This window comes from Nannobrachium achirus, assembly GCF_963921795.1.
Source record: "Nannobrachium achirus genome assembly, chromosome: 21".
Taxonomy (NCBI): domain Eukaryota; kingdom Metazoa; phylum Chordata; class Actinopteri; order Myctophiformes; family Myctophidae; genus Nannobrachium; species Nannobrachium achirus.
Window position 1 is genome coordinate 11,535,720 of NC_137828.1, and position 17,332 is coordinate 11,553,051.

The 17,332-nt window shown below is 44.2% G+C and overlaps 1 protein-coding gene across 1 annotated transcript in view; it reads right to left on the reverse strand.

The window, feature by feature from the left end:
* Nucleotides 1–488: 488 nt before the first annotated feature.
* LOC308306593 (uncharacterized protein C18orf63-like) overlaps nucleotides 489–17,332 on the reverse strand; it is a gene marked incomplete at its 3' end in the record, with an annotated part of 37,717 nt that continues 20,873 nt past the window's right edge. Inside the window, exon 12 of the mRNA XM_080751632.1 lies at nucleotides 489–752. Within this exon, the coding sequence (XP_080607758.1) occupies nucleotides 489–752 (264 nt within the window). The remainder of the gene's footprint in view (nucleotides 753–17,332) is intronic.

Consider the following 17,332-nt stretch of genomic DNA (forward strand, 5'->3'; position numbering starts at 1 on the left):
CCTGGCCAAAATGAGGGTGCAAAGCAGGCCTCGGCACCCTCGTAGAACAACCACAGTCTCATACTGAGCAGTTCCAATGGGGGTTCAGTACCTTGCTCAAGGTCACTTCGGCGAGACACACGCACACACACACACACACACGCAAGCACGCACGCACGCACGCACGCACGCGCACACACACACACACACACACACACACACACACACACACACACACACACACACACACACACACACAGAGAGAGAGAGAGATATATATAATGTGTGTATAGCATATATGGATATCTAGTTGATTATGACAGATTTATTAAAGTGTACGTATCTTTCTGTCTGTTCCTCAGTTGGGTGTGTTGTAATGTAGTGTTTGTTTCCTGTGTGTGCTTGTGTTTATGGTTTAAGTTAAGTAAAGTCTTTGTTAACCTGTCCTCCGTGGTTTCCTGCCTTTACTTTGAGTTCTGCATTTGGGTCCTCACCACCGCCACACCAGATCATGACAGAATGATCCAGCCATCCTGGACCCAGCGGAACTCCCAGCCAGCAAGAGCCCCCTGTCTCTCCATTGTGTGAACTTCCCGGAAGTCCTCATTCCTCTCCTTCTGGGCTGCTGTCTTCAGACTGTGTAGCGGTTTCCCTCTGCGGCCCCTGTCTTCTGGGGTTCTCCTGCCCAGCGCCACCCTGGTCCCAGGATGCGACGTCTCGCTGGGGTGTCCCTCGCCGACGTTGGGCCGTCGTTCGGTGGCGGTCCGCCCGGGCTAGTGACGCAGTGCCCTGCAGTCCAGTGACACCGAGCGCCCGCTGCTGCTTGTGCCCTCTGCTCCACTTAGTGCCAGAGCCCTGGCAGGTACGCCCCCCTTCCCCCCCAGTGAGGATCTCCGTCCCTGTGGTCTTTGGCCCTGTTTCAGTATTCCCTCTCCTGGTCTTGGGACGTCTGGAAGCCGTCCCTTGGAGGGGAAGTACTGTCAGGATCTGGGCCACACAGTGGCCTTTCCAGGGTCTCACCCCGGCCTTTTCCCCACTTCACCTCGTCCTGCTTGCCCCTCCCCTCCTGTGAGTAGCCTAACTGATTGACAATCTGAGTCTGAGATCCTCCCAGTATCACAGCTGTGAGCTGTTGACTCATGACTAGAGACTATTTAAACCTGTCAGTGTTTTCTCTCATTGCTGGATCATTGTTTACTGTCCGTTCCTCAGTTTTCCTGTATGTTTTGATTCTGTTGTGTATGATATGTGTGTGCTTGTGTTAACAGTATATTTAAGTTCAGTAAAGTTGTAAACTGCACTCCTTGGTTTCCTGAGTTGAGTTCTGCATTTGGTTCCGCACCACACACCAGATTGTGGGTTGCAACGTGACACCCATAGCAACCAAGGACACAGCAGTGATGTGTCACCCCCCAGAACAATATTCTTCTCATTCTGATTGAAAAGTCTTACTCACACTCTATACAGTATTTCTCACAGACACCTTGCGCACACACATCTCTCCTCTCCTAACCTCAGTGTTCAATCTTTCCACTCGGACAAAATAAGAGAAATGCAGCGGACACTGGAAAATCGTTCAGATTGGTTGGATCATACATCATCACATGCAGCTTCAGGTCCAACTCCGGAGTCTTTTAGCTATTTTCGGGGAAGTCGTTTCAAGTGGTTTTCAGTGAAGTGGGATTAAAACGACAACAAAAAGGAGTGGTTTGAATGGTTTTCAGTGAAGTGGGATCTGGACATAATGGGCCCCTGATGAGTTGCAATGTCAGGACATTTGGAGTGGATAGCTTCTTGTAAAGCCAGTGGGCATAAGTTTTGGTATGATTTCTGATCATTAGAGTTGGCACAGACTTATCAGTATGGATCGCAATAGTTGCTATTGTAATGTACCGCTGATTCACTCGGACACTGCTCCTGTTCGACTGCATTTTAAGGGACATTTGCTGAACACTTTTGTTGGGGACGGAAAAGAGGACTTCTCACATTGGTGTGTAGGCTTTGAGAGGGCTGCGGAAGCTGAACCTAATAAGCACTCTTTTTCTAAATTGCTGCCTATATTCCTGGGTGATGCTGCTTTTACTTACTGGGAGAGTCTATCCAACGTAATAAAGAATGATTACACAGCAGTGAAAGAAAAACTAAACGTTTTTTTCAGACGCATCCGCCTGCCTGGTGAGACACTTATTGTGTTTGCTGGAGAAATTAGCAAATCGGTGGACAAAGCTTTTCCCACATATGGACTAAATGCCAAGGCAGAGGAAAAGTTCCAGAGATTCGTTGAGGGAATCGAGCCATGTTTTAAGCTGGGTTGTCACGAGCAAGGAATCAAAACATTTGAGAATGCTCTTACATTTTCATTAAAGACTGAGAATTCCCATCGTTCCAATAATTGGATGTTTTCCTCTCCTCACACTCTGCAGTATTTCTCACAGACACCTGGCTTACCCACAATCTCTCCTCTGGGCCCTACTGTGTCCATGTCTGCCACTAACCTCAGCGTTCAATCTGCCCACTCGGAAAAAATAAGACAAATGCAGCGGACACTGGAAAGTCTCTCAGAGCGCATGGATCACCTACAGCTTCAGGTCCAACAGCAGGAACGAGAGGCACAACGCAGGTCCCTAAACTACATGTCTCATCATCAGAGAACCATTGCTGACGGTACACAACGCAACATTAATTATCCCACCTCAGGGATACTCAAGGACAGAAACTCTCATGAGAGTGGCCGCTGCTCAAAGTGTAGCCTTTCCTGCACAGCCCCAAGAAACAGATGGCGGGCCAGCGGCCCCCACACAACCCGGCCCCCACCACAAGACCACAAACAACACAGCCACTCTTTGGACCACCGTGAGGGCCAACTGTCTTTTCAGTATCCTCCACTGCCACAGAGAGTGCATTTTCATCCTCCTGCATACAACACTGAAGTATAAACCTTTTCTTGTATGTTTCTATCCACCTGTTTCCAAAGTCCCATCGTGCATTGCGCAGAAGGTGTAAGGCAGTTTCCGGCATCGCAGCCTAGAGTGATCTACAAGCTCACAGCAGTTGCATCTGCGACGCGACGTGAGCTTGTATGTCTGCTGTTCTCCGGAAGTGTCCCACAAATAATTCTACAGTAAATTATCGCGGAAACAGGATAGGAACCATAAAGTATTTATGACAATGTTTATTAAGGTAAGAAAATCAAATGTAAAGGTTCGGGGGAAATGATTGGAATCCTATAGAGAACATATTGCTTTTGGTACCAGAACAGAGCAACTATAGCAGCCAAACATAGGAACTTTTAGTTCTGTGTTTGTTTCATGTTAAATCCGCACAACTGGAGCCCTGGTTCCTCCACAGTATCAGTCTGGACTTCGGCCCATAGGGAGCGAGTATGAGAAATCAGAAAATGACTAGTTTAAAGTCTTGTTTCAATCACCATGATATGAATTTTGTGAAAATATGGTCCCATTTATTGCGACCATAGGTCGCAGATTAGTATGTAAACGGTCACAGCTTGTCCGTATCTAACAGGACTTCATATATGGGAATGCCCACATATGGAGGCCACATCGGCAAGACAGCCCATATCTGTGTGGCTGGTTCTAAAGACAGGAATCTCCATGTATGGGCATCAGGGCCGGATTAACCCTCACGAGGGCCCCTGGACGATAATCTTTTATACGTTCCCCCAAGGGCCCCTGAGAGCCAAGGGCCTCTGGCAACGGCCCCACCGGCCCAATGTGTAATCCATCCCTGATGAGCATAAAAGGGTATGATGTCAGATGTCATAGACGTCATAGGACATTCACATAATGAAAGCATGTATGGGCTCTCATAGCATATCTCCATATATGGGTACCAGGGGTCTCCATATATGGGTAACTGGTCCGATATCACTGGCAAGATGGCAAAGAATTGGCGCCCTGAGGCGTCTTACTAGTTAAGTGTGCCTGCCATGCAATGGCAAAACACTTATTGTAATCCGCCATACTTAGTTAAGTAATTTCGCCACAAATTTCGGCACGTAATAACTGCCGCACGATTTATGTCACCCCTGCAATATATACATCAAAGCGTGCGGCTCGGCCGGGAATAGGTTGCTATTACTTTTCTTTCCGATCCGCGTTACCATGGCGACGTAATTCACAAAAAACGACGCCCAAAAACCACATTGACTTTGAATGGGGGACTCCGAAAAAAAAAACAGAAACTTTGGCGCCACATTACTCTGGCATACTTTTGCCTAGCAATGTGCTTTAAACTTTAAAACGTTCACACGACTTTGGTCTTTTTCCGGCCAATAGGGACGATCTGTAATTGATTAAGCCCCGCCCCCTCTGTATTCCTATTGGCTGGGCTTTAAACAGCCATAACTCCAGTTCACAGCATTCTACCATCTTGAAACTTGGTGTCTGGACTTAAACGGACAATAGGGACTTATTACTCAAGCCCCGCCCCCTCTTAAGCCCTGCCCCTATCTTCCTATTGGCTGAGCTTTAAACAGCTATAACTCCAGTTTGCTGCATGGTACTGTCTCGAAACTCGCTCTGTGTACTCAGACAGCCAATAGGAATGATCTGTAATTGCTGAACCCCCGCCCCCTCTCTTCCTATTTGCTGAGCTTTAAACATCCATAACTCCAGTTCCCAACACGTTACTGGTCTCAAACTCGGTGGGTGGTCCAACAGTCCCAACGGCTAACCGCTAATGCTAACCGCTACTTCCGTTAATGCTAAAGCTAAAATGCTAATGCTAATGGTAACACATGCTAATGCTAAAAATGCTAATGCTAAAAATGCTAATGCTAAGAAATGCTAAAGCTAAGAAATGCTAATTGAAATGCCAAAAATGTAACAGTTCCAACTGAGATTTCCAGAGTTCCTTATCCTGAGCAACTTCCTCCACTCCCCCTGGGAGTATACCGAGGCTTTCCCAAGCCAGTTTGGAGATATAATCTTTCCATCTGGTCTTTGGTCTGCCACGAGGTCTCCTCCCAGTGGGACGTGCATATGCTTTTCACTCTGTAAAAGTTTAATTCTTATTCACAATGTTCCAATGTTCAATGTCTTGTATCATGACGGTGTCAAGTTTTTGTATGGTGACAGACAGGGAAGACGAACTGGGAGGCAGGGGAAAGGGGGAGGGGGTATAGAATTAGAACAGACTCAAAATTATCTGTATTTTGTATTGTGCAATTCGTAACTTGGAGCCCGTTTTCACTGAGTCAAACTTCTGGAAGTTCTTTCAAAAAATTACGGCAATTTTGAAATTCACACCATGTGAAAACGGCCACTTATTTTGTGTGCCGGAAGTTTTGGCGAACAAAATGTAACGGCAAACTAGCTAGTAATTTTTGCTGAAATTCCCGGGAGAATACAAATTTCCCTTCAGTAAAAAACACATACCGTGATTTTTGCCTTTTTTTTACAAGCAGGTGCGTGCAAGGAGCCAATATTAACAGTTAAAGCATTGTATTTGGGATTGAAAGCTTCACCTTGGGGTTTAATTATTAGGCTAGAATCCATATTGCATTCGAAAGTAGGCCTATATTAAGCCAAACACAGAAGACAGAAGTCTATTTCTTTCTCCAGCCTACGGCCGCAGGTGCTGAGAAATACAATCTCTTGCAAGATCATTTCATGGTTCAGCTTATTTTATTCTATAGCCTATTTTTAGTCCGATTGGGACGCAATGCGCTCATTATGCTGTGATGAAAGTTGGAATACCAACTCAAAGAGTTGCGTCATTAGTTAATAGTTTCTCGTTGTTGTGTGATGATTAAAAGTGTTTTACAGAGCAGCAAGCATCGAGTCTGGTCATCCATCGTTTACGGTGACGCATGAAAAAAAGTGTTTTACAGCGCAGCAAGCATCGAGTCTGGTCATCCATCGTTTACGGTGACGCGTGAAAAAAAAAACACAGCTAATAATCTACAAGCCCACAAGTGCAACACGTTGCATAATGCATACGCGATCCTTTCTGAACCTTATGTGTTGTTGCATGAAGAATAATGCCTCATTCACACTACAGATATATAGTTGAACGTTTTGCTTGGTAATTCAATGTAATCTCAATCGAAACCAGCTTTAAAGGCTGGATTCCAAGGACAGCCGACACGCCCAGCCTTTAAAGCTGGTTTCCATTGAGATTACATTGAATTACCAAGCAAAACGTTCAACTATATATATCTGTAGTGTGAATGAGGCATTAGTCTTGAAACTTGTTAAATCCATTTGTAGGGTTTTTAGGGCAAGACTGAGAGAGAAAGAATGAGAGACAACGAACCGCAGCGAATCGACTCACTCAAGCAAGCGGCCAACTGTTGCCATGTCTGCTAATTATAAGCGACTCTGGGCTTGATTTCCGTAAAGTTGCTTGTATATATTGATGGTTGCTGGTTGCGTTTTATTTGTTGTGAGCTTGTAGGTAAGTCCTTTTCAAGTAGCTGATGTGGCGATGCGTATAGTTTTAAAGTGCTTGTGTGGCCTAGATAATATCACTTTTTGGGGATTATTTTCGTACACCTGGTTGCTTATTTCTCTCGCAAAGTTTGGCAACACAGAATTTCATACCGCGACGCGACATTGGTTTAGTGAAAACGATGCCCTATGTCAAGTGAGCAGCACTAACGTAGCAGCAATAAGACTTTTTTTGATTGAAGACTTTATTAGAAGTTTGCATAGGAAAAGGTACAGTTTCATGACGGTACAGTTCACTGGTACAAGGTCTACTAAAAGGAGATCCATGAAAAGACTAAGCTTATTTCCACTGGAAACCATTTAAGTATCTCATATAACATTGAATGACAGACAAATAGAACACAGTACTATGCAGTAGATATGTAAAGAAAAACAAAAAAGAAAACAGTAAGTCTAAACAAACAGTATATACAAAGAAGGGGCAGGGGAGGGTAGGGTTGGGCTAGGTTCATTTTTTACCAGTTGCGAACGGCTGCTGCCTGTAAGTGGTTTTTTAGGGCAATTTTAAAGGATGCTAGTGATCCACACTCCTTTATGGCCTTCGGTAAGGCTTTCCACATTCCGGTGGCCGATCTCTTCAAAATAAGAGTACCCCTGAGGCAATTGAAAAATGTTGAAAAACGATAAATCTTTCCATGATTATGCACATTCAAAATATAGATTAAGTATTTAAACGAACATACACAATGCTAATTATGTTTCTGGGTTAAAAAAAAGTTTTAATAACAAAATAAATAATTATAAAATGCTGTTCAATGGAGTGCATAGCCTTTACAAATTGGACACTGGACAAGAGACAACTCTTCGTGTCAGCACTTTTGACCCATGCACGCGTTCGGGGAGACCTCCACACCACACTCTCCGCAGCGGAGACTCCGGTAAGCAGGAGAGGCGGCATTGCAACTGCTGCAGGCCGTCCAGCACACACACACACACACACACACACACACACACACACACACACACACACACACACACACACACACACACACACAGTAAATTGATAAAAAAATTGATTACTAAACTACTAAAGTAGCCTTTCAGTCCAAATTAAGACAAATGGTAATATTTTCTTTTCCAGTGAAAGTGTACAGACTACAGTTTTATTAGCAATGAGTAGTTAAAGGGTATTTTTTTAAACTTTTAAAATCATGTCTGTATTCTTTTATTCTCTGCTAGGCCGGAAAGATGTAAAAAATAAGCATGCATGGCGGGACGTCCAATTCATCAAGTTGTCAGGATTGTCAAAGAGCGTTTTCATAAATCATGATAAAATGGGCTGTACAATACCTAGTGGGATAGTGGGTCTCATCCTCCACTTCACCAAGTTCACATTAGCCACACAGTCTTTGCTTTAATTCTGTTCCAGTGTACAATCCTGATTCAATTGTTCTACCGTAATACCCAAATGGCGTAGTGTGGCGCTTACCTGCTCTGACCAACCCAACACGTAGCAAGTTCTGAATATCTATTCCGCTTCCTTACTTTCTCTCTTTTCTCTGTACTAATTTTTATTTTTTATTTCTTGTTTTATTGAATCTGGTGTGCAACCGTCCTGGGGATTGAGGGTGGGGGGAGGGGGGATAGGGGTCGGGTTTTGGTCTCTCTTATAATGATGTACTCAGAGATATCTACATGTGATGATGTATTTTTTTATTGAGATTGTCTACCTGCCTCTGGGCTATTTCTATGTGGAAAATATAATAAAAAGATTTGAAAAGAAAGAAAACAGTGCACACAGAGATGGCTGGCTCATAGATAGACCACACAATACACATTTTAATAGGAGTGACCTCAGCACCTTATCGATCCTGCTTATTGAGCTGGGTTTTTTATTGAGCCCAGTCAGCCCACTATTGAGCGTTTTAAAATATTTTGTGGAAAGATGTGAGATAAGAAATTGACAAAAGTATTTTGATCATGTATATCATTAAACACGGCCAGCAGCACTTGCAATGCCGCCTCTCCCGCTTAGCGGAGAGTGTGGTGTGGAAGAGGAGGTCTCCCCGAACGCATGTGTGGGTCCAAAGTGCCGACACGAAGAGCCGCCTGCTCTCCAGCGCCCACTAGAGTCAGAAAATGGCGCCTTTTGAGGCCTTTTTGAGCGCCTGGCTGCACTGGACGGCCTTCAGCAGTTGCAATGCCGCCTCTCCCGCTTATAGCGGAGAGTGTGGTGTGGTAGAGGAGGTCTCCCCGAACACGTGCGTGTGTTCAAAGTGCCGACACGAAGAGCCGCCTGCCGTCCAACGCCCACTAGAGACGGAAAATGGTGCCTTTTGAGGCCGTTTTGTGCACCTGGCTGCACTGGACAGCCAGCAGCACTTGCAATGGCGCCTCTCCCGCTTAGCGGAGAGTGTGGTGTGGAAGAGGAGGTCTCCCCGAACGCATGTGTGGGTCCAAAGTGCCGACACGAAGAGCCGCCTGCTCTCCAGCGCCCACTAGAGTCAGAAAATGGCGCCTTTTGAGGCCTTTTTGAGCGCCTGGCTGCACTGGACGGCCTTCAGCAGTTGCAATGCCGCCTCTCCCGCTTATAGCGGAGAGTGTGGTGTGGTAGAGGAGGTCTCCCCGAACACGTGCGTGTGTTCAAAGTGCCGACACGAAGAGCCGCCTGCCGTCCAACGCCCACTAGAGACGGAAAATGGCGCCTTTTGAGGCCGTTTTGTGCACCTGGCTGCACTGGACAGCCAGCAGCACTTGCAATGGCGCCTCTCCCGCTTAGCGGAGAGTGTGGTGTGGTAGAGGAGGTGTCCCCAAACACGTGCGGGTGGCATGGGTCAAAAGTGCCGACACGGAGAGCCGCCTGCTGTCCAGCGCCCACTAGAGTTTGAAAACTCCGCTTTTGGGGGCGTTTTCTTTCTTTTTTATTTCTTTCAGACATTTAAATCCTTAAGTCCTTGATCATTTACTTAGTAAATTTTACCTTTCACTCTGTACTTGGTCCCCTCTTTTTTAACTCTACACCAAACCTATTTGCCAAAAATAGCCGATCTACAAGCTTGTAGATCTGCTATTTGTGGCTAAAGTTCTCCTCAGAAAAGGGATGAGAGGGTTAATCATTTATTCTAAAAGAATGGTCCTATCACACATAGATCTGGTGCCTCCCCCTATGGGGTCCCGGACCCCCTGTTGAAGACCTCTGGTGTAGATACACACAAGGTGTATTTTCATTAATTACATTAATAGCATATAGCCTATAGTAGCCTACCATACATTACATCTGTCCCATCTAAATAAACAGATAAAGTATAAAATTGATAATTAAAGGCATTAGTAAGAGTAACTAGACCTAATTAGGTGTAGCCTACTTGTATCAACAACCAATTGATAGCTCTTCTATGGATTTCAGTAGAAAGAATGGAATTAACATGTTAAGTAGCCTTTAATTGCTCACATACCACAAATTTCAATCTGAAAGAACCTTTATAATGTGTTGGGGCACGTAGACGTACACTTGTATAGACATACATCATACATGTATTTTTTTGTCTTTTAAAAAAACATTATTTACTGCACTTTTTTTTGAAGGCTGGAGCCTGGCTTATTGCTGCTAACTCCCAGGCCGGAAACGTTAGTGCTGCTCACTTGACAGAGCTAAAACGATGTATGCCAGCATTTTTGCTGCCAATGAACTGTAGTGAAAACATGCCTCATCTTGTATGAACTTACAGATCTGTAACTCGTATCCACATCTGTGTGTCAACTTAAACATTTTAGAAGGAGATTTATTTGTGACTCTCCACCAATTTGTGTGTGTAATGATGAGACTGTTTTACCTCGCTGTTTGTCATATGATTCGTAACTTACCTAAAATAATAAAATTAAATCACTTATGCGTGCAGAGTAATTTGTATTTGTGTCTCTAAATGTACAACTCGTAGGCCTACAGTGCAATTCGTAACTCTTTTGTGGGGGGGATATTTAATTAGAACACTCGAAATGATCTGTATTCTGTATTGTGCAATTCATAACTTGTATGGTCAGATCTGTATTTGTAAAAAAAAAGATTTGTATCTGTATTGTGCACTTCGTAACTTGTATGATCAGATCTGTATTTGTAAAAATGATTTGTATTTGTCTTTTTACTTGGGTAAAAATAAAAAATATACTCTTGAGTAATCACTCAAGAGTAGTTTTTTTGAGTATCTGTACTTTTAAAGTAATTTTTAAATGCTCTACTTAAAGCTATACTGTGTAAGTTGCTAAACTAGTGGTCAGTAGCGGTATTGCTTTTTTCGGCGGTTTTTCGCCCGGAGTCGTCGCGGACCACCGCCGCGGACCACCGGAGCGGCGCCGCAAACCACCGCGACCGATACAAATCCGTGGAGGGGTAGAACGCATGGTAGAACATAATTTTCTGGCCAGGATTTGGGGATTAAGAGGTTAAGAATCCTTCACCATGGTAAACACTGTAGCTGAGCGAGGCTACTTCCTGAAGACCATGGCAGATAAGCTGTGATTGGCCGGTAGTGTGTCATGTGTGTATGATCGCGATGTGATTGGCCAACGTATACAGATGATGCAGATGACGCTATTTTTCCGCAAAAACCGGACCCCAGCAAGGATCATAGAAAACATATAAAGAGAAGGCTTTAGAAGCTGAAAATAACGGAGTGGGTGTTCTAAAACTTTAGCGATTTAACAGTTAGGACAATATTAAAGCCATACTGTGTAAGATGCCCAACTAGTGGTCATTAGCCCTATAGCAAACCGCGGTCGCGTCCGCGTCTTTCGGACGTTTTTCGTACCTTCAGACCCCCGCGTCTGCCTCCACCTCGCTGAGATCTATCTTTTAAGGGGTCCCTTGTTCCTGTGCGTTCAGTAATTCCAGAGATACGGACTCCTTCACCCTGCCTGGTAGGCGAAATTACCTAGAGAAGGGATGGTACAAACGGGCGACAACAAATATGGCTGCCATAGCGATCCCACTTCAAGATGCGCTGTGATTGGCCGGCAGTTGTATAACCCTCGCTGTGATTGGCCGGTAGTGTGATGACGCAATTTTGGCGCGAGATCCGGTCCACGGCAAGGATCTCAGTTTACATACAGAGAAGGCTTTACAGGCTGAAATTCACGGCGCGGATCTTCTAAAACTTTTGTGATTTAATAGTTAGGAGAATTTTAAGATTTGTTTTATAAAAAAAGTTACATAGTACAACTTTAAGATTTGTTTTATAAAAAAAGTTACATGGTATAACTTTAACTAATTCTGCTAGGGACCATCTGGAGAACCCTCAAACTAAAGACACATGGGGGTCTCTGGACCCCATTTTGAAAACAACTGCTCTAGAGTGTTAATCTGTAGTTTTCCCACAACTGTGTTATTTGCTTTACAGAGCAAAGCAATACCTTTCCTCATGGCCTCCTGTTTATGCACCAACTCTTCTTGTTTGCGAAGGTTCTCCTCATTTATGGCTTGCTGCAAGAGAACAAATCCCAATCCCAATCAGATTTGAATTACCACCAGAGCAAAAACGAATCTGAATTTAATATAATGGATATGGCCTAACCTGTTGTCTCAGTTGGTCCTCATACCTCTGTCTGGCAAGTCTGTCTTGGTACTGAGCTCTCTGTGATAGGCCAGAAAAGACAGTAAACCATACTGACCACAATATAACACCCCCTGCTGGACTAACAGAACACATAATCATCATTCTAGTTCAATACTGGACCATAGTTGGGGCTGGGCAATTAACTGAAAATGTATCAAAACCGTTATTTCAATAACCAATTTAATCTTGCTCATTTTTATTATCATTTAAAGCTATACTGTGTAAGTTGCTCAACTAGTCTGTAGCAGTATAGCAAACCGCGGTCGCGTCTGCTTTTTTCGGCCATTTTTCGCCGCGGACCGGGCCTTCAGACCACCGCGTCCGCCTCGGCGAGGCGCATCTATAGAGGTCTCTCGTGTTCCTCTACGAGCAGCGGTTGGGGAGCTACATGCTAGACTTCTAGACCAGCGTAAACAAAGCTGTTGAAGCAAGCTATTTCCTGAAAAGACGCAAGATGCACTGTAATTGGCCGGTAGTGTATCATGTGTGTATGATCTGCGATACACAACGTATCGCAGCTACACAACGTATACAGATGATGCAGATTACGTCATTTTGCCGCGAAATTCTACCCCCCTCACGGCTCATAGAAAACATATAAAGAGAAGGCTTCAGAAGCTGAAAATAACGGAGTGGGTGTTCTAAAACTTTAGCAATTTAACAGTTAACTCATTAAAAGCCAACCCCGCGATGTCGCGGGAAAAGTAATAGAGTATCTATAGTGCCATCCACGCGATGTCGCGGGAAAAGTAATATATTACTGTAACGGCGAGTAAAAATACCTAGTACAATGGCCGACGCTCCGGAGACGAAATCCGCGCTGATTTGTCATCATCACGGCTCCACGAGCACACAATAGTCATCCCATAACATTGAGGTGGACGGCCGATCTCATCTTTAATGTCCATTATCTCAAAACTACACTTTAGAAGCTAGGATGGAGGCAGATGCTCGCTTATTTTACACAGTTATAAAAGCTCCCGGTCGGCCATTACACAACTCCACGTGGACACGCATCGGTTCCGGCGCACGATCCGATGACGTCAGACCGGAAGTACTTCCGGTCTAGACTTCTGGCCTTCAAAATAAGACAGCGGCCGTTAATGGGGCCGGGAGGGGGCACTCTGGACCCCCTAATCCGTTAATGTCCTGGGCTCAGAATGAGTTAAGACAATTTTAAGATTTGTTTTATAAAAAGGAGCTATAGTCAACTTTTTCATTGTAGGGCCGACACTTTGTTTACATCCTAGTCTATCCACAAGTTTCCAACATCCCATCGTGCATTGCGCAGAAATTGGACGGAGCTTCCGGCGCCGCAGCCGAGTGTGATCTACAAGCTCACAACGGCTGCATCTGCGACGCGACGTGAGCTTGTATGTCTTCTGTTAACCGGAAGTGTGGTGCAGTGTGGTGCAAAACATTCTCCAGTAAATTCCCGCGGAAAGAGGTGGATAGACTATAGAATGTAAACAAAGTGTCGGTCTAACAATGGCCAAAATTATTATTTTATCATTATTTTACGCTTTTTGTGGTCATTTTTTAATAGAAACACATATGGACGGGTTTCTGGTCCACGTTACACTGATAAGAAGTAGATGCGTGCGCAGGTTCGGTACCAAAATTAGCCAATGAAACCAGCACTCCCCAAAACAACAGGTTTGGGGATTCATGGTCTCATGGTGGAGACAAAAACTGTTGATGAGTTACAATCAACTAATATAATTTGCGACTGAAGGTCGCAGTTTACCATGAGAAATGTCACAGCTTGTCTCTGTGTGTCAGTGTGTGTACAGATTTTTACAGTCTATGGGTTGGTTCCCTTGACACATCACTGTGACATCACAGGTGATTGCGACCGTAGGTCGCATTTACTACCAAAACCTCCACAGGCTGTCTGTCAGTGAGTCAGTCACACGTCACATGTCACACTTTTTCCCTGCTTATATCTCCGCACCCGTTGACCCGATCCATGCCAGATTTTACACACACACTCCTTGCCTGCCAAACTACAACCTCCAAGGACCCCCGGAGCCCCAGGGGGACCCCCAGATGTAAAAAATGACCAAATGTGCAAAAATGACCAAATGACCACCCCAACGGGGCTGCTCACGGGGAATTCCCGGGGACCACCGACTCCTGGTGCTCCAGAACGGATGCAAAAGTGGTGGCGCCCCCAGTGGAGGACCCCCTGCCACTGCAGCGCACATAAAATGCCGTAACTCGGGCTAGGAGCGTCCGGGAGAGCCGGGGCCGGTACCTATTCGTCCGCCAAGGCAACGCGGAGACCCCACCCCTCATTTCTCATGGCCCTATTCTAGCGCCACCTTCAGGCCGATTTTTAAAACACATTTTTGGACACTGCTCCTACAGTTTTTGCCCTAAAATCACGAATATCACTACACAGCATGTCTACACTCATGTCATCAACATGGATCAGGAAGATTTTGGAAAAACAAATTTTTGCCCTATTTGTGGAGATAAGCCACCTACGGTCGCTTATCTCCCGATTAGGGAGTCTTACTGGTATTATAGGTGACTATGTACTATGTAAAAGTCCATATATGAGTATTCCCCAGAATCCCTTATATGAAGATCCCTGAAGTCATCAATATATATCACTGGACAGATGGCCAAGAAATCAAACCAACGAACTATCTCAAATTGTGATGTAGTATCTGACCCAAGGCCCCTTACTAAGTAGCATACATTTACACCATACCTTCCCCGAAAACGTCAATATTGAACTCCATATGTATATGGATACCGGTACATATTATTATTGATAAAGGATAAAATAAAATAAAAAGTCCATATATGGGCATTCCCAAAAACCAAATCCCTTTTATGCCCATATATGGAGATTGGTCAACAATCCCAGGCCCTAACTGGTCCAAGAGCCTGCTTTACTCTGATTTACACCCTATCTTCCCCGAAAACGTTAATATTAAGTCCATAAATGTATATGGATATATATTGATAAAGGATAAAATAAATAAAATGTCCATATTGTCCATATACAGTATGGGCATTCACTGATGATGCCCTAGTTAAATGTATATGGATATATATTGATAAAGTATAAAATAAATGAAATGTCCATATTGTCTATATACAGTATGGGCATTCACAGATGATGCCCTAGTTAGGGTACCCCCTTATGCCCATATATGGAGATCCCCAGGCATCAAACCCAGGCCCTAACTCGCCATGGCCCTGCTTGCCTTTACTAATTAACATATGTTTTATGCCCATATATGGAGATCCCTGGACATATCTGGGAATGCCCATATTTGGTAATGTCCATATATGGGCATGTTTTGACATAACATTGTTGACTAACTGGTCCGATATACATCACTGGCCAGATGGCCAAGAATTGGCGATGTCGATCTGAGGCGTCTTACTAGTATGTAAACCTGCAGATCATGTGCGTGCGTGCGTGCGTGCGTGCGTGCGTGCGTGCGTGCGCGCATCAGTCCGTCACGTTCCATATGTGGCCAAGACAGTCCCTTTTATGCCCATATATGGAGGTCCCTGATGTCATCAATATTAAGCCTATATCTGGGAATGCCCATATAGGCCTATGGACATGTGTCAGTGTCCGTTGTTTCAGCAAAACCTCGCTTCTCGCCCTTAGGGCGTCTTAGGGCGGATTCACACTGCGGTCTCGGGACCGTTCTCGAGGCTACTTGGCAGATGTTTTGACAGTGTGAAGCCTGCGGTTTTCCTCAGAAACGGATCAACGCAACCAGCCTCGAAACCACCTCAAGAGGTAGTCTCGAGGCTGCTTGATGCGACCTTGTGAACGGTGAGCTGCAGTGTGAAGCAACCGTCCACAAAAACGGTATTGATTTTGAACGTGACCTCATATAAAGTCGACGAGTCAGGCGTCGCCACAAATAAACACTAGGTAACAGTTGTCGACATGGCCATAAGATCAGCGACACGTTAGATTGCTTGCTTGCTGGAGATTTGGGCAGACGCTGACATCCAAACGCAATTAGACAATACCCACAAAAATGCAGACATATTTTCGGTAATCAGTGAGTATATGCGTGTCACGTGTGCGTGGATTTAACAGAACAATAGAACAATGCCGTGCTAAAGTCAAGTGGCTCAAACTACACTATCATAAAGTTAAGGATGCCCTGCTAAAAACTGGCAGCTCCACAGATGAAAAAGATACATTTATTTATTTAACCCTGACATCCTATGATCCTAGACCTAGAATCACAACCCATCACCCGTCCAATAAATCCGAGTCCGTCAACACCGCCAACTTCTTCATCATCATCATCATCATCAGCAGCAGTAGCATCTCCGACTCCACTCTCAGTCTCCAACTGCGGTCACGCCATCTACACTTCAGGAAAAGCTGGTCGCGCTATCCTCACTTCAAAATATGTTGCGCTTCTACACGGCTGTTTACGGTTTGACAAGGGGATGGTGCGTTCAAGGCGAGCTGGTAAATTATACTTTCTAGACTTTCGAGACCAAGGGTGTATAAAATATGGAAATATACTATTCAATTAACAGATGCTTTAAATTAGACCCCCCCCCCACGTAGTGATGTCAGTAGCTCATATACTGAATGAATATGATGCATAGTAGTGATGTCTGTAGCTCATACTGAATGAATATGATGTATAGAATAGTGATGTCTGTAGCTCATACACTGAATGAATATGATGTATAGAGTAGTGATGTCTGTAGCTCATACACTGAATGAATATGATGTATAGAGTAGTGATGTCTGTAGCTCATATACTGAATGAATATGATGCATAGAGTAGTGATGTCTGTAGCTCATATACTGAATGAATATGATGGCATAGAGTAGTGATGTCTGTAGCTCATATACTGAATGAATATGATGCATAGAGTAGTGATGTCTGTAGCTCATATACTGAATGAATATGATGCATAGAGTAGTGATGTCTGTAGCTCATATACTGAATGAATATGATGTAGTGATGTCTGTAGCTCATATACTGAATGAATATGATGCATAGAGTAGTGATGTCTGTAGCTCATATACTGAATGAATATGATGCATAGAGTAGTGATGTCTGTAGCTCATATACTGAATGAATATGATGTATAGTGATGTCTGTAGCTCATATACTGAATGAATATGATGTATATAGTAGTGATGTCTGTAGCTCATATACTGAATGAATACTGGCCTCCCGTCATGCTTACTGAAGCCCCTCAAAATTATCCAAAATGCAATATGATTTCATCTACAAAGCCTTGCTTAAGAAATAGCCTGATGATCTAAACAGCTTATTAACATTTAGAGATTGTAAGTAATCACCATAAGATTACTTAAGG